Below are 25,852 nucleotides of genomic sequence, written 5' to 3' on the forward strand. Positions count from 1 at the left end.
AATGAAAGCTAGGTTCTTATATAAAAGTATCTTATTCTTTTAGTCCTATAAAGTATTTAAGTGACTCTGACATAAAAACTTGTCTCAATTTTTCTTGCAGGTAGGATTTTCTTTTCAGGTGGGATTAGGCTTTGTGCTGTTGGCCCTGAGAGGGTCAGGGAACACCTGCTTAGTTGAACTAGGCCTTGTTAGGCTAAAAATAAGCTCTACCTGTGTTTCACATGTAACTAAAATTTTCTCTGGAAGTAGTATTAACCAAAGAGCTTATCCTAAACTATTTGGTACTGTTTTCCTATTTGTCTGCAGTGGCCTCATAGTAGGAAACAACTGTGGAAGTGTCAAGCAAGCATAAGGAGCTGATAACAAATAAACATAGAAAGGGGATTATAATCACTTCTGGTTAAATTTGGTTTATTTCAAGTTTGTACCAAAATATATTCCAGGCAACTCCTCACATCATCATTTTCACAGCCTCATAAACTTTGTGCGCTGCTGTCGTTCCAAAAGCTGCCAGGATTCTGGAAGTCAAGTGGTCCAGCCCCTCGGCCCAGGAATATAGTTACAATTCACATGATAGGTGAGGAGAGGCAACACCCATGGACTCCTCGACTTTTCCTTTTATCCTGGTAGGTTAGGGTGTGATCTTAGGACTATACACTTTGGTGTTGAATATTAATCACTGAAAAAGATTAGCGAAGACAGGTTCTGTGTTTTGTTCCTATAGCTCTTTGGAGTTCATCCACCTCACCAGTAGTTGGAAGGCCAGCCTTCAGTGCTCTACTCACTCCACCTATAGTCTTGATTTTTTAAGAATTCACTGTATGGAGAGAACAACAGAAACCCAGGCCTCAAGTACTTCCCCAATTTCAGATTAGGTAAGGGATTAGAATAAATTAACCAGTAGACAATAGGAGGAAATTGGGGAATGAGCAGGTAGCAGTCAGACCTAGGAGTCAGAACACTCCCATAACCAGTCTTGCTCAGTTTCCTGATCTAAGCAGGACCTAAGGGGAAAAGACTTGATTTTTTCCCCCTCAAGTCATGAAGGCCGTTGAAATGTGATTATTCTCCTAAAATTACTTCCAATTCTTCCAGGTCCTTCTGGAAAGCTGAATCCTAGGGAGACAAGAGAATAAGACTAGGACTCAAAATCTAAGCCAACATTTCCCAAACCACTGGTACAGAGAACCATTTGCTTCCTTGCTGAGCTGTTATCACAGTCTTCTTCCTACTTTCCCAGGAGAGCCTAGAGCCTATGAAATCTGTCTCCTCCCCTAGGGGAACATGTATATGAAAGAGCCTGCATGCAAAAGCGCAGACTCTCTTTTGGAGGGAAATAAGGCCTCAAGGGAAGACACTTTTTCCTGAAAAGGTCACATAATGACTCAGTGAAGGATGCCAGTGTTAGAAAAGCTCTTAAAGTATTACCTCCTTAGTGACATTTGGCAGCTCCAGGGCCAACTTCATCCACTGTTTAGCTTCAGGGTTTTTCCCTAGTTCTCTGTAGCACTGAGAAGAGACAACAGTGAAAACCTGGGAGAAACACCACCAGCAGACTAGAAAGGGGTGAGTATGTATGCCTTCATAAGTTTCCAGAAATATCAAAATACATATTTTCATCTATGTTGAAATAGGCAGGTGGGTGTACCTTGGAAATATATATCCTTCCTGCTTTGGAAAATCCTGGCTGTAGTTCTTCAGCCTGGAGAAGGGAGAATGCATTTCAGTAAGGGGTTCCAAAGTCCAAGTCAGGCTAAGTTTATTAAACAGAGTTCCAGTCCCCAACATGGAGACTGATTCAGTGAATCTGGGAATCTATATTTTTCATAAATTCTTCTGGTGGTTCTGATTTTCCCATAGAAAAAACTGCCCTCTAGCAGACCCCCCCCCCCCAATAATATCCTTAGGGAAAACAAGGTCCCCCTGGCCTCTCTGGCTGCTGTCCACCCTCCCTTCCCCGATACCTTTAAGAAGCTCTGGAGGGCGTCCTGCACAGTGGCACCGAGAGGGCTTTCAGACAAGGCTGTCACAGTTTTTTTTTCCAACCAGCCCAGGTGAGAGACCTGCCTCCAAAAAGGTCAAGGTGTGACTAAAAACTTAAGTATCGACTATTCTGTACTGAAAGCAAACAGGGCCAAACAGGACTGGGTCCAGTCACCACTAACACGACCATTTGGAGGAAATGACAGGTAAGGCGGACCAGGCTGAGGACCCTGCTCTTCCTTGCAAGGTGATCAGTTCTCAGGACCGTTAGGGCCCTTATGTCAAGCCCTGAAATTTAGCTCACCTGATAGCACCACCTGCCAAGGAGAAAGTGAGCCATGGGGTTTTCTGGCTTGAGAGCAATGGCTTTGTCCACATGCTCCTGAGGGGAAAATATAAGCTAATATCAGATAGCAGAGTTACTAAGGGAACAAGCAAGTCACAAAAGCTGTAGGAACACCTTTGCACGGAGCTGGGATGGAGCAGGGAATCTGGACTAGACCAGCACCAGGGAAAGAGGAGAAGCCTTTCCTCACCTTGAAGCTAAAGCCACTCTGGATGCGCCTCTGGATGCCCTCATGCTCAGCCAGCTGACCACAAAGCACTGCATACCTAGGGGGAAGCAGCAGCAAGCTCAGGGACAAGGACTGAGTACCATCCCTGCCAGGGTTGGGCTTCCCACCCATGGCCAATTGCACTGCCCCTGCACCCTCATCCAGAAATAAAAATATTTCCATCTGTACTTAATTCCTCTGTTCACAGACCTGTGGTCCCAATTCATATTCTTTAGGCTCACAGTTCTCCAAAGTACACTAGGTACAAAAAAGGTGGGTCTTCCACAGTGAAGCTCTGTTATACTTAGTATTAGGCAAGGTCTCAGTCCAGATTTCCCCTCATAATGAGAACAGCCATAGCTGTCATGAAAACTTAAGCAGGTATCTAAAAATCAGCATCAAAGTATGAGACCTGAGTATACTGCTTTTTGTCTCCTGAGCAGACATTAAAAAAGAAGGTCTCATTAGCCTTGGAAGTATACAGGTATATCATTGGGAAGCTGTTTGGGAATGGGGTACTCTAGGAATTTCTAATGTTAGCTTGGGAACCAACAGAAGCAGAGGAAGAAAAGGCCTCCGATTTCAGCCCTCTCTTCCACATCCTCCCTCCTAGGGGAACAAAGCCAGCCAGCTTCCCATCTTCTGCCGTCAAAAACACAGGTCTTATTACCCCATCCCCCAGGCATTATTTCTAGAAGCACAGTTGACAAGTGAGTGTCTAAAGGCTTTTTCATGTATTAACTAAATACCTGAAGGTATTTGTATCAGATACTTCCAGAGGCTCATTTTAGTCCAAACAGTTGTTCCCCAAGAAAAGCTAAGAAAGTATGAAGTAAATTTCCATCCTTGGGAGCCGAGGAGCCCTAAGGGAGCCCACAGGGAAACAGCACCTGTGACACCCATGAAGCAGTGACCTGGCCTCTAAGGAGAGCCACTGCAGAGAGAAAGTTTCAGTAACAGATGGGAGAAACACAGCCTCTCCCAGCTCAAAATCTGAGGGCAGTGTTATGGAAAGCAAGCAGGGAGGTGGAAAAGGAACATTTTTACTAAAAGTCTGAGGCGCTGGAACCAGGCCTCCAGAACACAGGTTGGCCCTGACCCATGCAAGTTGGCAGAACTTTGCCTCACATGAGACCACAGGCAGGGCTGATGGTTTTGTAGGCTAATATTATTGAGTGCTTAACTTCCTAGGGGTGAGCACACATCTAATTTTCCTCACACGAGCCAAGCAAAGAAGCCAAAGTCCACCACCAGCCAGGGATCACAGCTAGGGGAATGAAAAGCTTGTGTGGCAGAGGGGAACTGCCAATGTCCCAGCCTCCCTGAGAAGCCAAGGACCCACAAAGTTTTGTAGCCAGAGATGACTAACAAAGCTGCTCATTTCTCCAAGTCTCAACAGAAAGAAAGTTGTACTACTCCCCCTTGCCTCACCCCCAAGGCACTTCCCAAAGAAAACTCCCCTGGGTCCTGAGCTTGGGGAAGGGTGGGGCATATGGAAATAAAGGCCAGAGCTCCCTCTCCTGGTGCCTCTGGCAAATGCCTTTGTGGCCAGGGCAGAGAAAAGAAAGGGTTTTCCTCCACTCTACCCATGCTGGCTCTTCCTGGGCCCCTGCAGGGTGTTATTACCACTGGTGACACTCAGCACTCTCATCCCCCTTCCTCAGAGCAGCCTCCGCTTCCTCTTTTCCTGTAAGACAGAGGTGACACAGAGTTGACAAGGGCCCCCTGGCACTCCTCCACAGGAAAGGCTGTGGGAAGAATGAATGCTCTAGCTCTCACCAGTCCCCACCCAAGCAGGACGTGTAAATAGTTACACACTTGAGCAGAATGATTTTTTTAAAAAATTTTTTATAACACCCACCTGATGTGCTCGAAGCATCTCAAATATAAAAGGACTCAAAAGCAATCAGAAACTGTCCCTAATAGACCATTACTCTGGAGAGTTTTTGATTTGGGATCTCTGTGGATAGGCCTCAGGGTGTCCATGAATCCCACTGAAGTTGTATATAATTTTAGGTGTATGTGCATTTCATTGAGGAGAGGGTCCACAGCTTTGATCAAATTCTCAAGGGGATCCATGGTCTAGGAACATTAATCATGGCTCCAGGCCAGAATGCCTCATCAGAGCCAAATGGACTGGAATTTGACCAAAGATGACTTTTATGTAGTTCTTGCCCAAGCTTTTCAGGCACCAAAACTAACAGAAATCAAGGCCTAAACACATGCAGGCTCTTGACAAGGGTCCCCAAGAATGTCAGGGAGCTGGAGCCCTCCAGATGAGGACGATCATGCCCACACACTGGAGAAGAGAACACACTGCAAAATGGGACATCTGCTTAGAACGGAGAGGGCCTCCATAAAAAAGAATGAAATAATGCCATTTGTAGCAATATGGATAGACCTAGAGATGATCATACTAAGTGAAATAAGTCAGAGAAAGACAAATACCACATATCACTTACATGCAGAATCTAAAAAAATGATCCAAAGAACTTATTTACAAAATAGAAACAGACTAACAGACATAGAAAACAAACTGGTTACCAAAGGAGAAGGGCCTGGGATAAATTTGGAATTTGAGATTAACAGATACAGACTACTATATGTTAAATAAACAATAAGGACCTACTGTGTAGCACAGGGAACTACATTCAATATCTTGTAATAACCTATAATGAAAAAGAATCTGAAAAAGTATATGTATAATTGAATCACTTTGCTGTACATCTTAAACATTGTAAGTCAATTATACTTTTAAAAATAATAATTAAAGTTTTTTTTAATGGAGAGGGCTTGTAAGGGAACACAGAGAGAATGGAACAGAAGTAATGGTTGAGGTGACAGGCTGGCTAATCTGAAATGCTTCCTAATGTTTAAGTGATAGTAATCATGGTATAATGTATATGCAACAAATACATTTAAAGAGAGCAGATGCGAGCCCTACATTCCCTGTCCAAGCAGAAGAACCATACAGCTCCACCACTGAGGGCATTGTTGCTTAGGGGACTTCGCTCTGCCCCCTTCAGAGCACTATCTCACTAGGAAAATAATGGTGAAGAATGAGGCAACCCATTCCTGCTGCCTCCTGGTCGTCCAGCTTCTAGAGACAGAACAAAATGGAGGACTTTAGGTCCAGCAAGGATGGTCCTAAAAAGCTAGAATCCCAGAGCAGAGCCTTCAAAGACACTCCATAGTTATCTGACCTCCAGCAGGAACAGATCTGTTCAAGGGTGCTATGCTCCAGAAGCCAGACCAGACCAGTGCTGGCTTAGCTGCTCCTCTAACCACTGCCCTACCTCCACCTTTACGATTCATGTTGGCTGTTAGTATTCTACCATATAGTACCCTGTACTATACTGGCAGAATTCTACAACTGTTTAGAATAATGACCTTGAGGTACTGTCAGACTCTACATTATCAAAGATTCAGTGTTTGCAAGGCTGTACTTATAAAAGTGGGAAAACAAACAAATCTACTTTAGATAGTTCAGTTAACTTTGGCTAACTGAACCACAAGATCTGGAAGTCCATTGATGGTACCCGACTCAGGGTGTAGAGTTAGGCAGGACACATCATCTTCCCCATAAAACCAGTCTTTTTCAAGTCCCAGGATTCTCAATGACCTCATGACAGAGAAGGGCAGGCCTTGAACCTGGCACAAGTCAGATGCACCCTACACCTCCGGGGAACAGATTTTGACAACAGAGTTGCTAAGCAGACCCCAGGCCTCTAAGTTAGCAGTATTCTCCCAAGCTGCTCTTTCTGGGCACTCATCAAACATTCCGCTCATTATATTCTTAAACATCTGCCCCACAGGCTCCATAACTGAAGCCAGATTCCTAAGTGACAGCAAAAAACCTCCTCTGATTAAGAAAGGTTTTGCCCTTTGGAGTGGAGGAATGAGAGCAAAGAACTGTGCTGATATGATACAACCACAGCTGACCCTTGAGCCACGCAGGGGTTAGGCGCGCCGGCCCTCTGCCCAATCGAAAGTCCACGTGTAGCTTATAGCCAGCCCTCTGTATCCTTGGGTCCAACCAACCATGGACTGTGTAGTACTGTAGTATTTCCTATTTAAAAAAATCCGCATGTAAGTGGACCAGCGTTGCTTAAACTGTTGTTGTTCAAAGGTCAACTGTACTCTTAAAATCATGTACACCAGTGTGACTCAAGCACCATGATGTGCAGAGAAGCAGAGACTGCTCTCTGTCTCCAGGAGGAAGCAGGAGTCTCTGGGAACCAGTTTGTCCTTAGTGAGTAGTTGAGTCCCAACTGCCCCAACAGCCTGCATCTTGGTGGTTCCCCCGGGCCCCAAGCCAGTGGACTGGTTCCACCATCAGAATCAGTCAGTGGCCTTCCCACCAGGAACCTGTCAGCACCTACCACTTAGGGCATAGGACCTCTTCTCGCTCTCCTCCTCGGCAAGCTCACACATGTCACTGTAGGCCCGGGCCAGGCGCCAGAGAAAGTCCTGCTGGCTTCCATGCTGCAAACCAAAGAGGGATGAGGCCCCCTTCTCTCAGCTGCAGAGAATTCGGGCTCTGCTCTTCCCACACCCTACATTTGAGTGTGTTATAAACATTGATAGCAGGCCACCCCACGTGACCTTTCACAGGCAGTTAGCTGATGCCATTATCTCTAGTCAGTAGACTGCACAACCCACAGAGTGAGGGCATTATCGCCTCCTAATACTGTGAGGGAGAAAGGTCAACTCTAACAGGTAACAAGGCACAGCAAGAGAGAAGTCTTGCTGACAATGAAAAAAATTGGGAAATGCCCAAGAAAAAGGAAATTGTAACTTTGGGGGCATTTGTAGCTAGGTGAGCATAAATTCTGGCAGTGAACCTGAGGAGAAGGGAATTGTGGTTGAGTGACCTACACACTTGTCACTTGCGACAAAAACTTCAAATGGGGCAAGCGCTGTGGCTCTGCCTCAAGGGAAATAAAAAAGGGAAAAAACATTCCAGTTCTTTCCACATTTCCCCCTGTGGTGAGAGGAGGAGCTCTTTTGCAGTAGCTCTACAGGAGGCAGCCGACTGCCCTGGGGGTGGTGGAGGAGGAAGCTCCGGGGCAGGCAGCACACAGGCCCCTGGAGGCAGCGCTCTGCCTCCTTGGAAGAGGATGTACAACCCTGGGGGGTAGATGCAGAACTAGCCATTTCACTGTCATTTCCCTTCCCGTGTCACCTTGCAGGGTCACTGACACATTCGCTGGAGGTTCGCAGGGGAGGGAGGGCAGACAGGCCTCCCTGTTGGAGCCTTACCACCAGCTTGTTGTTGAGCAGCAGCTGGAAGCCCGACCGCTTGCCCTGCTCACTGCCCTGGTGCAGCTCGTCCACCTGCTGCAGGAGGGGCAGCACACCTTCTGGTCCAGGAGAGCCTCCAGCCTCCAGGGCGTCAGGCGCTGGGCCTGAAGCCACCTCCACCGCCAGGTCCAGAGAATCCTTTCTCCCCATCTTCACAGTCTCACAGCTTACTTCATCTTCCCCATCATCGTCACTCTCCTTTTCAGAGTCCCGCTCATAGTCAGACTCAGCGTTGGCTGTTGTGTAACTGTGGCAGAGAAATGTAAGTGACAGGGTCAAGGGAGGGGATTACTTAGCCTCAGATCCCCTAGGGTCTAGCCTCCACCCACAAAGAGGCACTCTCCATGGCACTGCTGTCCAAAGCGCCAACTAAGAACCATTCCCCGCCGCCAACCCCACACTTAGGGGCAGGAATTAGTCCTTGAGAGAAAGCTTCCTATGGGAACTATGGACTGGGAAGATGATCCGGGAGGGGAAGAGTGACCAACTGGGGGCCCTGTGACAGTCAGAGGCCAATATGAGAATCCCCTGCTTAGCTACCACCAAGTCTGCCAGAAAACAAAGAAAAAGAGAAAGCCTAAAAAGATATGTACCAAAATGTCAGTAGATCTCCCAGGGTAGAGGAATTAATTTTCCCCCTATATTTTAGTATTAGATATGATTGCTTTCGTGAGCATATATTCTTCATATAAATAAATAAAAGTTTAAGATAAGAACCTTACGATGTAGGTGGAGCTGATCTCCTGAGCTAGATGGCTCACCAGGCTAAGGGTTTGTCAATCATGTTTCCTTTATCAGCCAAATGCACCTGCCAGAACCAACATGGCTGGGTGCCAGCCTCTGCGGCCATGGGCGGCCACAGATACCCACATTTTCTTTCTCAATTCAATACATACCTCTGTCCCAAGTCAGCAACCAAGTCTAAACCACAACAGGAGTAGCCCTTGGAAACCTTGGGAACTTGCCGGGGGTGGGGAGGGGCTGTTTTGCAGCTGGAAGCAGGAAAGGAAGAAGATGCAAACAATCCCTTGGGAAGGTGTCTGTGGGGCCACTATGAGCCAGGTGTCTCCTGGGGACCCCAACACTGATGCACCCCCTGAAAAGGAAGCCAAGTTTCTCTTGGATCTTGGCCTCCACTGGCAGCTAATTATCGTGTTTTCCCTAATTGCCAACTGAATCAGACAAAAACTGAGCAGAGCAGAAGATAAGGCTTCCAGGGGTCACAACCAGACACCAAAGAGCCCTCCAGACAGTGAAGGAAAAGCAGGTTCCATCAGAGCCACAAGGTCCCAAGGCACAGGGAAGATCTTCGAGTCACTTAAGGATAAGCCTTTCTCCATCCTGGAATGAAAGAGGTAGGATCCCTATGGCTGGAGCAATCAGACCTGAAGGTGTGAATAAAGCCAGTACAAGGCAGCCTGAGGTCGGGGGCTGAATGCTGTAGGCCAAAGTGCTGTCCTCATCCAGAAAGCCAGAGATGACAAGGGGCCAGGCTCCAGAAGGCAGCAAGTGAGCAACCAGACCTGGTGCCCGATCCGCCCATGCTGTTTCTTTATAGAGGAGCTTTCAGACTCATTTAACAAAGGGGCTCCAGAAACATCTATTACGGGAACTCAGGTAACCTTCCTAACCTCGCTTTTTAAGAGGTTATCCAAGTATCTCTCCCCTCTAGCAATTTACAGTAAAAACTTTAGAAATTAAAAGGACAAGGAAAAGTGTTATCAGATTTCACAAGCAACCTGGGTGGTAGGAAGCAAGACCACACAGGGGCAGATAACCTGCCCCAAACGAGAAAGTCAAATCAGCGTCTACAAGTGCCCCTACTCAGCCCAGCCAGGCCCAAAGGCAAAAGGAGTAAATGGATTTTTGGGGGTGTGCGAGCTTAAGTCTCATCACCTCCCACTGCAAAAAGAAGGAGAGATCCCATTCCCTGCTCAGCTGAAGGCTGCCTCAGCAAACCAGGAATCTCCCAGGGAGGGACCCCTGCTCTCATCCCTGCTGGAACACAGGCATCACACGGTCTCTCCAGGGAGCTAAGTCAGGGAGAAGGTCCTCCAATGCTGTAATCCCTCCGGGGTCCTAAAGGCCACAGAGCTCACATGGACTAGGAAAAGGAGAGGTCAGGAGGGGTCTCGCTGCCACCCAGAGTGAGAGCTGGTAGAGCCCTGTGAGGCAGGGAGGCTCTAGTGAGACTGGCATGGTGAGGAGACACTTTTACTGCACCTCAGTCCCACTTCAAGGAGCTCTGCCTCACTAACCTGCAGCCCTGCTACCTGACACGCAGCAGGCAGGCAAACAATGTTGAGTGAGTACAGACACTAGCCCCATGGGCTTCCAGCCCCATCTCTTCCAGAAGTGGTTTTTTGCATGCCAGAGCTGCAAGGGCTGCTGTCTCGACAGTCACAATATTCTCTCACATTTCCTGGACCACCAACGCAGCCTCTGGAGAAACCCACCAGAGAAAAAGGAGTGGCCCTTTTGTTTAACACCCCTGGCAGCTTTTGAGATGAGTTAGAGACGGCAGAGACCTTTGAAGAGGTCTGTGCACTCAGGCAGGACACTTCCCACAGTGGGGCAAGGACCCGAGGCTCCCTTAAAGCAAGGAGGCCACTGTACTCCTTGAGGAGAGCCCCCAAGTCGGTGATCAAGGACTTGGCTACACACGCACCCCCTCCTGGCAATTACGTTTCTTTCTTTCAACTCCTAAGCCCATGAGAGGTGCTGAGCTGAGGCATTCAAAGACAACCAGGCCTGGGCCCTGACCCTGAGAGATTCCCAGTGGCAAGGAAGATAAGACCAAGCGGAACGAGGTGATAAACGCCCAAGAAGGAGTGGTGATGAGGTTGTCGGAGGAGCTGGGATTAGGGCGAGTTGGGTTTTGACAGGGAGGGACTAAAGCTGTGTTTGGAACAATGCCCTGGGAACAAACTCAAGAACCCACCCAGTGATTCTGACTCTACCATATTCAGTTGATCCCTTGGGAGCTCAAAGCTGCTACTTTATATTTGGAAGAAGGAGGGAACACAGCTTTCAGTGGAATAGAGTAGCCCATCAAATCATCTTATCCTTTCATCCCTCAAAGAAGCTCTCCTTCCCCAGGGCCCACATGCTTAAAGTTATTACAGACTCTGTGGTCTCCTCCCAGAATTCTCTCTTGACCATGACCATGGCAAAACGAATGAATCACCATGGCCACTGCTCCAGATAGAAGCCAGCTGACCCAGAGTCTTGAACCACGCACAGCCATGGGCTTCCACAAGCCACGGGACCGGTCATGCAGCTGAGCCTGCTAGAGCTGCAATTAAGAAAGTCCCCCTTCCTCTTACGCCCCCACAAGTGGCTGGCAGCCCTGTCCTGCCCTTTAGGGCCTTGGGAGCTCCAGTGAGCATCCCAAGCTGTGACGTGCCCACAAGCTTCCCTGGTTAATCTCTCTGGCTCTCACTGCCCCTAGAAGTTTATACAATTTCAAAAAATCATCACAAAGGTGTCTGAATTCTATATCCTGGTCTCTGGCAGAGCTGTGACCTCTCCTTCTGTTCTACACTCTTACAACGTTCAAATGTCAAGTGATCGGCTTCCTTCGGTTGCAAAGAGATGCTCCTTAAGTCTCAGGCCCACTATCAACTACGTGTCCTTTCTTTTCAATCCAGACGTGTCAAATATTAATTACATTTTTGCCCCCTCTAACGCAGCCCTCTGGAAGCATGTTCTCAGCCCAGAAGTACTAGGTAAATTGAATAGAAAAGGGCTACTTCTGTGAGCCCTTGAGAATACAGCTAATAGGGCTCAGACGACCTAGGCAACAGTAGTCATGCACGGAGGACCAGAGCTCTTTACCAAGACTTCACTTATTTCAAGAGGCCCCTGAGCGATAATCAAACTCAGCCCAGATGCCCGACGGCAGCGACCGGGAAAGACAGTGATACTACTCTTAATTTCCTTAGGAAACCAGATGAGGAGAGGCAGGAGAAGATAGTGGTTCAAACAAGAAACAAGACTGAAACTTCGGAGGAAGATGTACTGAACAGACCATGCTGCTCTGGGCAGGTCTTCCCTGGGCAGTGAGCCGAGGCCATCCATGGCAAGAGCGCCCCAGGACGGCAGGCAACACGTCTTCCTGTGAAGGCCCTTCTGTGCCCCGATGACCAAGCAGATGAGGCTGGCTGAGCCTGTGCTTAGGAGCTGCACAACCTGGGCAAGCCTCAACCTCGCTAAGCCTCAAGTCTCCACCTGAGAAACAGGGCAAAGAACGTCACCGGAACCGCGTGAGGATTAAGTGAGGAAACACCTCTGAAGTGCTTCGCACAGTGTCTGTCACAGAGGAAGAATAAACGGTAGTTACTATTATAAAGTGTTTCAGCTGAAGGGGGACATGCTGCAAAGATCATCCTGAAAGGCTGGTTGTAGCTCCTAGTTTCCATGTGCGTGTTTTTAGCTAAACCAGTCATTCTGACCTGACAGAAGGCTTGACTGTTGACTTCGTCAGTCTCTTCCTTGAGGAGGAAGAAAGGTCATCAGAGGCCACCAAGGAGAGACCAGCCTCTAGACCTCACACAGGCCACCTGGATGACTGGCCCTCACAGCAGAGAAGGGCAGATGCTGCCACTGACAGCACTGGGCACCGCAACGAAGATGTTCATTCAGACTCCATCCCTGGGACCAAAGTTTTGAAATGGCACTAGTAGTTTAAAATCAAAAAGCCCTTAGCCTGACCAAATTTGGGGGTTGTCCACCAGACTCCTGCCTGCGGCCCCATCTCACCATAAAGCCTATGGTCAGACCTAATGGGCCACCAATGAGTCAGGTGAGTCACCGCCCATCTGTGAAGATGGCAAGGTTGCCGAGCAGGCCGCCCTTTGGGAAAGAACCTCCCGAGGGAGGGAGCATGCTTAGTGCTTAGAGAGCTCTGTGGACCCGGCCCAGCCACTCAGTGAAGGAAATACAGTCATAAAACAAAGCTTACAAAGTCCTTGTGATAACACAGGATGCCCAACCAATGTTACAGGAAAACAAAAACAAAGATATAATAACTAGGTAAAGAAACAAACCCACGCAGAGGAAAATAACAGATGCAAGCACTAACCACTGTTCAGATTTCCATTTGTCTGGATGACATAAGATGGATGGTTTTTCTCATTTCAACTGTTCTGTATTTCATTTACTTATACCCTTACCTTGTTCCAAAAATTATTTACAGAAGCTTGGTGTGAATTTTCCATTATAAACATTACTTTTACAAAACGTAACCTGGCTGAAGCCACAGCTGTCTCCAGGAGAGACAACTCACCCGCCTTCGCTCTCGGCATCTGTGAATGCGGCTCCCGAGGTGGCCGTGAAGTAGACAGAGCTGGAGCCGGTGGAGTCACTCCTCTCCCGGGCAAACGGGAACCTTCGCCGCCGAGCCACTTTCTGGCTCTCTTCCATGTGGGATCTGGAAAGCAGGCTCCATTCTAGAGGGTGCCATTAGGCCCCATCCAGCCCACCTTTCTCCTCACCATGGGGGAGCCTCTTACTACTGCTGCTCATTAAAGGGCCAAAAGGGCAGAAAGTCTTGGGTCTCTACCCTCAGGAGAGCAAGAAGGGCAGCTCGTTGGGCCCAGCCTGCTTAGTCAGAACAAAGCATTTCAGCTGCTACAACAGACCATGAGGGCCCAAAAGCAGCAAGAACTTATGCAAGGCATGGAATCAACCACATGGCTTCCCTGCCAATTAGGTGAGAAGCTGTAGAACTGTCTTCATCCTTAGAGACAGACAGCAAAGGCTGAAAAAGCTGTAAGGGTAGGGAAAAGTTGGGGGAGGTGGGCGAGAACAAGGCAGAAAGGGAGGCTGCATTACTCACCGGACCTCCCCCACAATCTGCCCAGCAAGCCCCTGCAGGCTGCTCCTCAGCTCCTCTACCTCCCGCCGCAGTGCCACCAGGCTGGTGAGCACAAACTCCAGGCGGTCCAGCACCTCCTCCTGCCCTTCTCGGGGAAGGCTCGGCGGCACCGCAGCATCACCAGACTCACCTGGGACTGCCCGCATCGGCCTCACTGGAGGAAGGAGGAGAGGAGACACTGATGGCCATGGGATAGAGTGAGAAAAAGATCTTGCACCCAGAATTCAAGAACACTTGTTTCTCATTGGAGTTCAATTTACAAAGATCTTTGAGGCTCAGAGAGCATATGTTCACAAGTCCCAGGTAACGATTCAGAAAAAAATCAAGGTCCCAACCTCTAAACAAGAGCCCTCTGTTGCAAAAATCTTCCGTAGGGCCCTTCAGCAGTACTGCACACCACAGCAGGCAATGTGAAAGGCTCACAAGGGTGCAGTATCTAGAAGTCAGGACAGCTGTCCTGCTAGAGTAAAAGAAAAACCCTTTACCTGACTATATACTGTGCCCAAATCCCAGGCAGTCAGCGTTAACCACACAGCAAAACTAAAACTGAGCTCACTCAAATTCTGATCTTTCACTTCACAAAGAATAGCAAGGAAAACTCTGAGCTCCTCCAAGAGCTTCATTTAGTATCAGCAGAAAGGGGCAAGGAGAAACGGGGCAGCTACTGAGATAAAAAGGTACACTGGGAAAAGCCCACCCAAACCCCATTGGAAAAACACCATTGCCAAGCCCTGAACTGAGCTCTAGGTAAACGCTAACAGTAAATGCTAGAAAACTGATAGCTACCTAAGGCAAGTGGACCGGAAAATGTAAAAACAGGAAAGAAACCAGGAAGGCAGGACCCACAGTCCAAGCAAGCATAAAGCTATTAAAGTAAATCTAGTAACAATCTAGGTCGGATTACAATCACACCCAACAACTTTCCAGTATGTAAAGCAAGAAAGATCCCTGGGAATGCAGCCACTTTCTCCCAACTTCAGCAGAAGAAAGGCCACTGCTAAGAAAGTACAAACAAAATACAACGAAAAGAAAGGAAGGACACCACACTTACAACACTAGGTTACCACCAGGTTATAAATGCTGACGAACAATTGCAATGTAAGGCGATAACTCTTTGAAGACTCTTCAGAAACTAACTTTTCCAAACCATCCGCCACTGGGTAATCAGAGGAAACACGTGTTCCCATTTAGCACAGGGCGAGATTTGAATGCTCCTCTATGGCACACACAGGAGTGGTTTGAACCAGCCCTAGATACTTTGTTCCAATGAGTTCACATGAAAGTTTTGCAAAACTGGAAGCACCACCCATTTCAGCTGTGGCTGGCTCCCAGCCATATTCAGCTTCAATTGTAATAAGTGCACTCCCAGCCCCATGCTGTGGGAAGTCCATAGGACCAGGTGACCAGGCCCAATCCTGCCACTTGCTCTGTGACAACCCCAGGCAAGTTACACAATATTTTCCAATCTCAACTTATTCATAAGAAGGATTAAAAAAAATTGGGCTAGACAGTCCCCAAGGTACCTTCAAATTTTAACACCTAATTTAAATACACAAGCCTCAAAAAATTTTAATTCCTACTAGTTTTTACTTTTGCCTTCCTTTGGACTCATTAAACACCTCACCCACACTAAACAAGTGCCTTTACTGCATACATAGCACACCTGTGGGCAGAACTAAACGTGAAAGCTAAGCCTTTTCACAGTATACTTCCCTGGGATTACAGGAGAAAGACGACAGAAGAGGAAGGCTGCTTTTCCTTTTCAATAAACTTCCCCGCACCCACCCCTCTATTCCTTCCCCCGTTGTCCCGTCTCACAGGTTCTGCTAAAGGCAGCCCTGACCCCAGGCCCACCCCTCAGCAGTCACTGAGGCCTCAGGGGACTGGCTCCTACCCTGGCGTCCAGGCTCTGAAGTCTGCATGTAGTCTAGGGAGCTGCGCTGGCTCTGGCTCTGGCCGTGGGGCTGGGTCCGTCTCCATCGCTGGCTGTAAAGGGCACACAGGAATCCAAGGCCCGCGGCGGTGCCCAGCAACAGTCCTAGCCCGGCGCGGGCGCCACCCAAGGCCCCCAGACTAGACATGCTGCACCTGCAGCCCGCGTGAGCCACCGCGAGCAGGCGGGCGAGGGAGGGGGAGAGAGATTCGTGAGCGTGGTCCACCAATCCCCAAGGTCGAATCCCTGTTGATAATCTCCTTGCCCAGACCCCGAGCACCCCCCACCCTCACGCTAGTCCCGCCCCTAAGGTTTCTGCTGGCCCCCGGACCCGACCACCGCGCCGCTCACCCGACCTGGACGCAGCCTCCGCGCCAACACGCCCCCTAACCCCGGAGTCAAGTTGCTGGGCCTCCAAGCTCCTCCCCTAGCCTAACGACACGGCAGACCACAAACCCACCGCCCTGGCTGCAAACTCCTTGGCCTCCCCGCCGCGCCCTTTGAAGGCGCCCTGGCCTGTCAGGAGCTCAACTCAAAAGACTCACCCCGCGGCTCACCGGTGTGGCAGCGGCCGCCGATTCGCGCTGTCAATGAGCGTGACGTCATCAATCGGTGCCAACCATCAGCCCTATAGGAAGGCGGGGTGAGAGGATCACCGAGGCTCCGCCTCCGATCCAGGGTTTTTCCAGGGGGCGGGGCCACGGGCACTGCCGGAGGGGAGGAGCCAGCAGAGAGCTGGAAAGGGAAACCGAGGACGGGTTAGAAGCCGGGAAAAGGGGGAAAGCTGGGAGACTGCTTGGGCCGGATGCTCGAGCAGTAGCACCTGCGGTCTGGGCAGCTGAGGTTCCATTTCCCTCCAGTCACACCACATTACTTAGTGTTCCCGTAATATGCTCCGCATAGTCACCCCTTCTACCTTTTCGACCACTGCTCTTTCTGCCTGGGAATGACTTTTTCTACCTGGAAAACGCGACCCTCCTCCCACCTTTCCTTAACACTTGGTAATAACTGACTGTGTTTGGTTTCAGCTTAATCAAACAGATTAACTGATAAATTGTTGGTTATCTACAAGAGGTACATAACCCATAGTCCCCAGGGCCAGCTTTTGCCAGTTGACACCTAAAAACTTATATCGTAGATACACACCCCGTCATTTAAAAAAAATTCTTAAACTTACACTGTCGTTATAACATTAATCAGGGACAGGGTTATAAAAACTATTTTTTATTTCCAGAATGTAAATGAAATTCATTCCTATAATGATAACATTTGTTTAACGTTTGGGCGAGGCTGAAATTTGGATAGATCTCTGATTGCTTAAATTGGTTCAGATACCGTTTCACGTTTTTTTGTCTGTTTTTTCTTGTATCTGTGTTAATCACTGTTTTCTACCCACCTGTGGCCCATAGTTTCTTTTATAATTCTATTTTACTCCTGTGATTTTATGCAACTTGTAAATTTAGAAACTAAAAAGATTTTGTGGACCATGATTCCAATTTTATTGTCAGCATTTCTTAAAAGTTAAATTTTAAGTGAGAGCTGAAATATCTAGACCAGTCCTCCCCAAATACTTGACTAGATATTATTTATTTACTTTTTAATTGTGAGATATTTTACACATTTAAGAGTACACTTGCTGGGCTTCCTAGGTGGTGCAGTGGGTAAGAAAACACCTGCCAATGCAGGGGACACAGTTTCAATCCCTGCTCCAGGAGGATCCCACATACCGCAGAGCAACTGGGCTGATGCGCCAGAACTATTGAGCCTGCGCTTTAGAGCCCGTGAGCAATGCGCTTCACAAGAGAAGCCATGGCAATGAGGAGCCCATACACCACAATGAAGAGCAGCCCCCACTCACCACAACTAAAAGCCTGCGCACAGCAAAAAAGACCCAACACAGACAATAAAATAAATAAATTTATTAAAAAAAAAAAGAGTACATTTGCTGTATAGGTACATTGCAGTGAATCACTGAAAAGCAATGAGGTACCCATCCCACAACCTAAGGAATAGAATTTCACCAATACCTCCTACTCACTTTTTAAAATAAATTTATGTATTTATTTTTAGGCTGCATTGGGTCTTTGTTGGGTGCAGGCTTTCTCTAGTTGCCTTGAGCCGGGGGCTACTCTTCATTGTGGCATGTGGGCTTCTCGTTGTGGTGGCTTCTCTTGTTGCGGAGCATGGGCTCTAGGCTCACAGGCTTCAGTAGTTGTGGCAAGTGGGCTCAGTAGTGGCTCACAGGTTCTAGAGCACAGGCTCAGTAGTTGTGGTGCACGGGCTTAGTTGCTCCACAGCATGTGGGATCTTCCCGGACCAGGGATCGAACCCGTGTCCCCTGCACTGGCAGGCAGATTCTTAACAACTGTGCCACCAGGGAAGTCCCCCTCCTACTCATTTTTAAGGATTCAGTTTGATTGCTACCTCTTGAGATACACTAAGAGGTTAACTATGCTGTCTTGCTGGTGAGAAAGGAATGTTTTTAATATCTTTTTCATATTTTTCCTCATTTTTCTGAAATAAGCATGTATTTCTTCTGTGGTAAGAAAAAATTTTAACTTTCCTTTGGAGGGAATAAAAACCTATTTCCTCTGGGGAACCTTCCCAGACCACCACCTTAGTAGAATTAGTCTTTTTATCTTTCTTTGCTCTTGAGGTTTGGTTATCTCTATTATACTTGGTTCCATGATCATTTGCTTTCTAGACTGTCTACTACACTGGGCTGCTCACTCTTCCAGGATAGAGTTCATGCCTGATTCATCCACTATGTTTAGCACAGCTCTATGCAAAAGCCATCCATAAAAGCTGAATGGAGGAAGGAAGAAAATAAGGAATGACCGATATCCAGCCCCTGCCACATGGACAGTGCTTTTGCTACCAAGCCAGGTTTGTTTGCCCAACGTGTTGCAAGCCAAATGCTGAGACATAGAGATTTGCAGCAGAAAAAGAATTTATTCACAAGGCAGTCAAGCCAGGAGATGGGAGAACAAATCTCACATCTGCCCCTCTGAAGGCTTGAGATATTTATGGCATAAAGAAGCAGGGTGGTCTTAGGCATGGGGAAAGGTGATTAGAAGTAGGGAAAGGTGAGGTAAATGGTGTTCTGTGCAGGCGTATCTGGAGGATATGCTTCTTCATGGGATGCTTGTTCAAAAATGGAGGCACTTAGTGTGATCTGAGAGTGGAGTTTTGGCTCTCTTATGTCAAAAGGTTGTTCACTGGACACCTGTGAGTCCCCAGTTTTAGGGTCAGTGGTCCCAACCAGTCTTAGCCGGCTTGAACTGAACAAGAGCTGATTTCAATTTCCTATAAAACAAGCCTCCCTTACTATAGCAACCCATACTTCAGAGGTATTATCTATACAGGTGGTTAAGGGGTCTTGTGACATACTACCCAGAGTATGTGATGCTTGGAGGGTATGAAATTAAGAAGGGGAAGAAAAACAAATTAAACCTAGCTTAATCAGTGAAGACAGTTTAAAAGCAGAGGGGTTTTTAACAAGCTGTTCCTTATCTGTTGTTCTGTAAAACAGGCTGAAGAATTTCTGCTAGTTACAAGCCTCTGTTAACCCTGTGGGCACATTTTCATTTTCATAATGAAAAGCTGACTTGTAGAAGAACAATTTCTCCTCTTTTTACAGGGGAGGAAGATCTGCTAGATAAACTGATCATGGCAAGAGGCGAGGCCAGATGGGAAGACTAAGCAGGGGAATTCATTTCCCCCTCAATATTAAAGATGTTATCTGGTGTGCATGCGTCTGCCAGGGCAATCAGCAGCGGGGTGGATGATTCTGGATGGAGCCCTCTATCTTATGCTGCATCTGCAGACCAGTTTTGCAAATGTAATAAATCCCTGGTGGTCTGAGATAGGCTAATAAATCCCTGGTGGTCTGAGATAGGCACTGCCTTCCTGTCTGCACCCCACCCCTCCACAGCCCAGCCTGAGAAAGGAGAGTAGAGCAGACCCCAAAGCCCTGTCCTGCTCTCTGCCCAGTAAATGAAAGGCTTATGTACCTGGCTCTTTCAAGAGAGGTGACATATACCTTCGGATGGTGGCCTTACCTCTTGTCTCTAACCTCTAAGACACTTGACACTTTAAAAAAATTGCTCTTATATTTAATGGCTACAAAATAATACTTACGTGTATAAAAATCGAGTATATTTATAACCCTTCGCACTCACATCCTAGTGTAAGAGAACATCATTTTTTTCTTTTAAGAACCCTGCATGTCTGTCTCCACTCCATCCCTTTCCCTTTTCTCAGAGGTAACCACTACCCTGAATATTACATTTATTGTTTCCTTTTCCTTTATAATTTGACTACATATGTCTTTATCTCTAAATCATATTGTTTAATTTTGCATTTTTGTGAGCTTTAGGTAAATAGAATTATTCTGTATTTTCCCAAGATTTGCTTTTTCATTCAGCATTTTTGTTGCTATAGTTTCCATTGTATGAATCAACTAAAAACTTCTCTACTTTTTATGGCCATACAGACTGTTTCCAGGGACTTCCCTAGTGTTCCAGTGGCTAAGACTCCACACTCCCAATGTAGGAGGCCCAGGTTGGATCCCTGGTCAGGGAATTAGATCCCACATGCCACAACTAAGAGTTTGCATGCTGCAACTAAAGATCCCACACACTGCAACAAAGATCCTGCACGTGGCAACAAAGATCCTGTGGGCTGCAACTAAGACCCGACAGTCAAATAAATAAATATTAAAAAAAAAAACCTGTTTCCAATTTTTTGCTAATTAAAAACAGGGCTGTTTTGAATATTCTTGTATGTGTATCCTGATGTGGTCAGTGAGTTTTCCTAGGTTTATCTAGGAGAGGTTTGGTGGGTCACAGTGATGCACATCTTAAGCTTTACTAGATGATATCAAATTGTTTTCCAAGGTGATTGTATGTCATAACACTTTGCAATCCCAACAGTAATGTTTCAGTTGTTAGACATCTTCATCAATATATGATGCTTACACATTATTATTATTGCAAATGTGTAAAGCAGTATCTGTGATTTAATATGCATTTTTGGAATTTCTAATGATATTGATCATCATGTTATATGTTTATTGGCCATTTCCAATAATGGAAATCTCTCTTTGGAAAAGTGCCTATTTGAGTCATTTGCCCACATTTCTTCTATTGCTTTATAAGAGTTCTTTACATGCCCTGGGCATTAATCATCGTCAGTTTAAGAAATCCTTTGTTAAGCATGAACACGTCTTCTCTCTCTAGCTGAAGTGTTAGCCCTGGAGGTTGAGAGCAGGAATAGAGAGTACAGAAAAATAAATGAGACCAGTAAGGATTCTTCAGGGTTACAACTTCCTATTTCCCTTACACTTTTCTCCACATCAGTCAAAGTGCTGGAGGCACAGAGCGTGCCCTGTAAGTACCCTTCAGTGAAGGGCAGATTTTTCAAGAGCCTGGGAGGCAAGGTTACAGGCTGGCTTTGTTTTGCTTTGTTTTTTAAAGAACCAATCACAACAAGGCAGATAAAGAATGTTGAGTTGTCAGATTTTGATACACCCAAATGAAGGCGTGGATGCGTGAGGGTAATCGCTGCTCTCTCTTTGGTGGCTGGTGCCGGGAAGTTTCTTTAGCCCCAGGTGTTGCCTTGTGAGCGCCTGCACGTGAGCCTCGTCTCGCCAGCTTGTTGAGAAGCTCTCTGAACCGACCGCCAGATTCCGTTTGTTTAAATCTCTCCAGACTTGACTTTCAGCCAAGCTCTCAGTTCCTTTACAGATTTACCTACAAGGCCACGGAAATGCGAATTTCCGCCGCTGTACTAGGAATTACAGTCGGGGAGGCGGGAATGCTCGGTGCACCTGAAGCGTCTCCTGCCCGTGTACCGCGCGCTTAAGGAATCTCTGGAGAACGTGTCTTGGGCCGGGAAGTGGGGATCTGTTAAACCTTTTAGAGGCGTCCCTGGGTGGGATGGGCAGGAGCTTGGGAGGCCTCAGTGGGGTCGCCGTTTGCTCCTTGCTCTGTTTCACAGCAGAGAGGCGGCGGCGGGGACCAAGAGGACTTTGGTACCTGTTATTGGAGGTGTTGCAGTAACACGGCGCAAGGTCAACACGCGCGCAGGGCGCCATGGCCCGCCGCAGCCAGCCGAGCCCGGCGGGCCACCCTCGTCTCCAGTCCGGGAGCACCCCCCGCCCCCCCACCCCGATCCCTCTTCGCCGCCAGACAACCCGCGGAAGCGGCGGGTGGCACCAAGGGTCCCAGTGAGCTGCCCCGGGGCTGGGGGCGGGTCTCGAATCTCCGAGCTCCGGGGCGCGTCACGGACGCCCGCTCCTGATTGGCCCGCCGAGGCGGTAACAGGCCAGGCGCTGCGGGATTGGCGCCGCCGGAGGCCAAAGCGGGAGTAACTGGACTCCGGGCGGTGGGTCGTAGTCCCTGAGCCTGAAGGGCAGGCGTCAGCGCCGGGCCCAAAGTCCAGGGAGGGAGCCTGACCCGGACGCGCGCACCATGCCCTACCTGCTCATCAGCACCCAGATCCGCATGGTGAGTACCCGCTGCCCGTCCCTGGGAGTTGACGTTGGGCCCGGGTCGGGGGGGAGGGGGCGCTGCAGACCGCACCTTGGCGCCTCCCTCCCGGCCGACACCGGCAGGTGGCTGGACCCGGAAGCCGCCCGGGACACGCCCCCCTGGGCGGCGGGGAGGGAGGCTGGGGCTCGGACTCAGCTCGTATCCAGGGGCTCGGCGAGCTCTGGCGGCCCGGCGCCTCCAGCGCCGCGAAGCGGGGCCAGGTGCGTGCGTCCCCACCACCCACCGAGCTCCGGGCGTCTGCGGCTCCATCCCTACCTGCCTGCGGGAGGTCGGAGCCTCGGGGAGGGACCCAGGAAGTCCTGATCTCACGTGTGCAGCACCCAGTGCCCTACACAGAGCCACTCCGCCGGGAAGTGGGGAGTGGGAGAAGTGGACTAACCTGAAAGAAAGAGATTTGGAAAAGACGCCAAGACCGCTGTGTCAAGTGGCCCACCCACAGCCACTAGCCGCACCCTTAGGCACTCCCAGGAAAAGCTCTCCCTAGGCCTTAGACAAGGAAGAGAAGAAAGAACCCTGAGAGCCGCTGGGGTTAGAGGTGGGAGAACACCATTCAACAGTCGGAAACCACGCCCCTTTCCCTGGGCGCAGTTTCCTCTGGAAAAAGAAGATGCTGGCTGCTCCGTGAGTCCCCTTTTGGCTTCGGAATAATATGACTGGGTCCTCAATCTGGGTAGCAGGATGCTTCTCTGCGCCTTCCCACTCCCCAATGCTTGGGAGATCCATCAGAAGGTACACAGAGCTCCGTTGGGATGCAGGAATAGCAGATGGGCTCAACCATGGGACAGGAGAGGTCTTGGCAGTGCCACAGGGCAGTGGCTTAAGAACCAGTCAGCTGTGCAGTTGCAAAAATGTATACTCCTGTAACCCTCCCAGACCTCCGCAAGCACTCTGTAAGCCTGGGGTTTGGGAATTCAGTGCTCCTCAGGCAATTTAAAAAAATAAGTTTCATTGATGTGTAACACATATCACCATAGAATTCACCAGTTTAAATTGTACTTTTCAGTGGTGGCATTTGTCTTTTGTTTTTTTAGCTTATTCAGAGCTGTGCAACCATCTCCATATGCAAATTTTAGAACACTTCCATCACCTGAAAAAGAAACCCTGTACCCATACCTTGTACCTAACCAGTCATTCCTCATTTCCCCTGGGCCCCTCAGCCCTAGGTAACCACTAGTCTACTTTTTGTTGTAATATGTTGGTCTTTGGCCTCTTTCACTTACGTGATGTTTTCAAGGTTCATCCATATTGTAGTACACATCAGTATTCATTCCTTTTTATTGCCAAATAAAATTCCATTGAATGGCTATACCACATTTATCCACTCAGTTGACAAACATTTAGATTGTTTCCACTTTTTGGTTGTTATGAATAATGCTACTGTGAACATTCGTGTGCAAGTTTTTGTGTGGACGTATGTTCTCATTTCTTTGTTCTCCAGGTGATTCTGATACACAGATACAGACAGTGGTGCCTGGTGTGAAGGTGCCAGTAGTTGGGCATTGCCCAGCCCAGCCTAGAGGGTCGAGGGAGGCCCCACATTGCTCAGCCTGATCACTGATGGACTCCACCCCTTCCCAGCTTATGTTTAGCCCCCAAGAATCCTTCCCTCTCCCTCCAGCCTTTAACTGAAGTGGACTCAGAGCCACAGGCGGGGAGGAAGGAGAGGTGAGACCACTCACCTCTACCTGGCAGCCAGCCAAGCGGCCTCTGTGACTTACCTTGCAGGAGGTGGGCCCCACCATGGTGGGTGATGAGCACTCCGATCCAGAACTGATGCGGCATCTGGGGGCCTCAAAAAGAAGCGTCCTGGGAAACAACTTGTAAGTAGTAGCATTCTTAAAGATCTTCTCCCCGCCAGCCCCTAGACCTATCTCTGTTCCCTTTACACAACAGGACAATGCCACTGCCAGTCTCAGGACCCCTCTGCCTGCATCCTGGGGATCTGTCCTCTGCAGGGTGGGTCCCATCTGCAGCTTCACCACAGCCCCCCAGGCTTTGAGAGCTTTCCCACGGGCCCCCCCTTCACAAGGGTGCCCCTGGACAAAGTCCCAGGACAGAGTCTGGTCGGTTCCCTGTGTATAGGACTCTGCACGTGGACTGCTCCTTGCCCTGCCCTCTCATCTCTAAGCTGGATCCCATCAAGGCGAAGACAGGTACAGAGAAAGGCTTCTGCCTTGAAGAGCTGGCTGAGTAACAAAGCTCAGCCTAGAAACAGGGAGCAGGGAGCCTGGGTCCTGCTTCCAGTTCAGCTGCTGCCTAGGGGACTTGGCCACTTCTCTTGGCATTCTGCACACCAGCTCCGAGTCTAAACAGTGATCGCTGCTTCCTTTTCTGCCCCTCACCTCTTCCTACCCTGTAGGCAGGGAGAACTCTGGCTATACAGGCTCGAACTCCTGAGAAGGGTCACTAGGGTGTACCCCAGTTAAAAGAAGGCAGAGGAGGCAGGCTGGCTCTAGCCTCTTGGTCAGGGTTGGAAGGATGAAGCCAACCCCATCCCTTTGCCACGAGGCTTTTGTCTGAGATGTCCAGCCTAAGGCTTGAGCCCTTTATCTACGTGATAGCCCTTTAGAATCAATTAACCCTGAGAGAAGGGAAACCAAGCATTCTCTATCCTGGGGAGCAGCACCCAGAGCCAGGAGCTCTCAGGGGCCACCCTCATTGCTCCACGACTGCAGGACAGCCAGGCAGCAAGAGGACAGAGGCCTGGGGGAGGATCCCGGGAAAAGCAGGCTGCTCCTGATGAATGGGCACTGGCGCAGGACACACGGGGCTGTTGTCAGACTCGTATGGGTTTTACTACCTGATGACCTGGGGAAAGCTGCTTTACTCCTTTTGGTTTTCTCACTTATAAAATGGGAAGAGTAACAGTGCCTTCCTTAGGCTGTTGGGAGGAATAAGTGAGATGATGCAAAGTGCTTAGTAGGTGAGGGGCAGGGAATGCGTGCTCAGCCTGGCACCCGGAAGGCACCCAGCAAACGTCAGTCCTGTTAGGAGTACTGCTGACCAGGCCGGGTCTGCAGCAGATACTAGCTTTGTACGTGGGGCTGTTCTGTGTACCCCCTCACGCCACGCTCCTTCTCTTCACAGTTGGGAGTACTACGTCAATGACCCTCCTCGAATAGTGCTGGACAAGCTGGAGCGCAAGGGCTTCCGTGTGCTGAGCATGACAGGGGTGGGCCAGACACTGGTGTGGTGTCTGCACAAGGAGTGACCCTCCCACACTAAGGAGCAGCAGTCACCCCTTCTTTGGAGCGGTTGCCATGGGCCCTGACCCCAAGATCCTGCCTCACTCACCGGCCTGTCCTTTCTTCCCAAATCGTCATTTTCCTCCACCCAGTACCACCGGGCAATGAATGGCTTTCTCTGAAACCTGCCTCAGCCAGTGGGGGGAGGACAGGGCCCCTGGCCCTGGTGCTCCCAGCTGCCCCTCCAGCTTCAGGCCTGGCGCGGGCCCTGGAGGACGCTGTGTTCTGTGGCAGGCTGAGGGGCAGGCTCCCTGGCAGGGAGCTGGGTGCCCCCGCAGAGCATGGCTCCAGGACTGGGCGGGTGGGTCCTGCGTAGCCAGTCCAAGCCAATAAACGGCTGTAATGAGTGGTTGCTCCTCTGCTGTGCTGGCCACTGACTCTCACCGTGCGGAGCGCCTCCC

The 25,852-nt window shown here is 49.1% G+C and overlaps 2 protein-coding genes across 8 annotated transcripts; one reads left to right on the plus strand and one right to left on the minus strand.

Annotated features, from left to right (window-relative positions):
* Positions 1-394: 394 nt before the first annotated feature.
* On the minus strand, positions 395-22,290 carry RMDN3 (regulator of microtubule dynamics 3). Of its 6 annotated transcripts, XM_057721709.1 has the most exons (14): positions 22,135-22,290; positions 16,210-16,280; positions 15,614-15,807; positions 13,681-13,873; positions 13,129-13,272; positions 7,800-8,088; positions 6,920-7,022; positions 4,164-4,224; positions 2,520-2,595; positions 2,288-2,365; positions 1,965-2,063; positions 1,649-1,702; positions 1,429-1,509; positions 395-1,116 (listed from the first exon to the last, which is right to left on the minus strand). In XM_057721709.1, exons 3-14 carry the CDS (start codon positions 15,798-15,800, stop codon positions 1,063-1,065), a joined length of 1,419 nt encoding a protein of 472 aa, XP_057577692.1. In that variant the 5' UTR covers positions 15,801-15,807; positions 16,210-16,280; positions 22,135-22,290; the 3' UTR covers positions 395-1,062. The 6 variants fall into 6 exon arrangements, with proteins under 6 accessions (XP_057577692.1, XP_057577694.1, XP_057577691.1 ...); XM_057721711.1 differs by lacking the exon at positions 22,135-22,290 and having other exon boundaries at positions 16,004-16,243; XM_057721708.1 differs by lacking the exon at positions 22,135-22,290 and having other exon boundaries at positions 16,198-16,228.
* On the plus strand, positions 21,962-25,806 carry GCHFR (GTP cyclohydrolase I feedback regulator). Of its 2 annotated transcripts, none has more exons than XM_057721726.1 (3): positions 21,962-22,161; positions 23,932-24,026; positions 25,294-25,806. In XM_057721726.1, exons 1-3 carry the CDS (start codon positions 22,126-22,128, stop codon positions 25,415-25,417), a joined length of 255 nt encoding a protein of 84 aa, XP_057577709.1. In that variant the 5' UTR covers positions 21,962-22,125; the 3' UTR covers positions 25,418-25,806. The 2 variants fall into 2 exon arrangements, with proteins under 2 accessions (XP_057577709.1, XP_057577708.1); XM_057721725.1 differs by lacking the exon at positions 21,962-22,161 and adding an exon at positions 22,705-22,935.
* The last annotated feature ends 46 nt before the right edge of the window (positions 25,807-25,852 follow it).

Source organism: Hippopotamus amphibius, chromosome 2, assembly GCF_030028045.1.
Source record: "Hippopotamus amphibius kiboko isolate mHipAmp2 chromosome 2, mHipAmp2.hap2, whole genome shotgun sequence".
Taxonomy (NCBI): Eukaryota; Metazoa; Chordata; class Mammalia; order Artiodactyla; family Hippopotamidae; genus Hippopotamus; species Hippopotamus amphibius.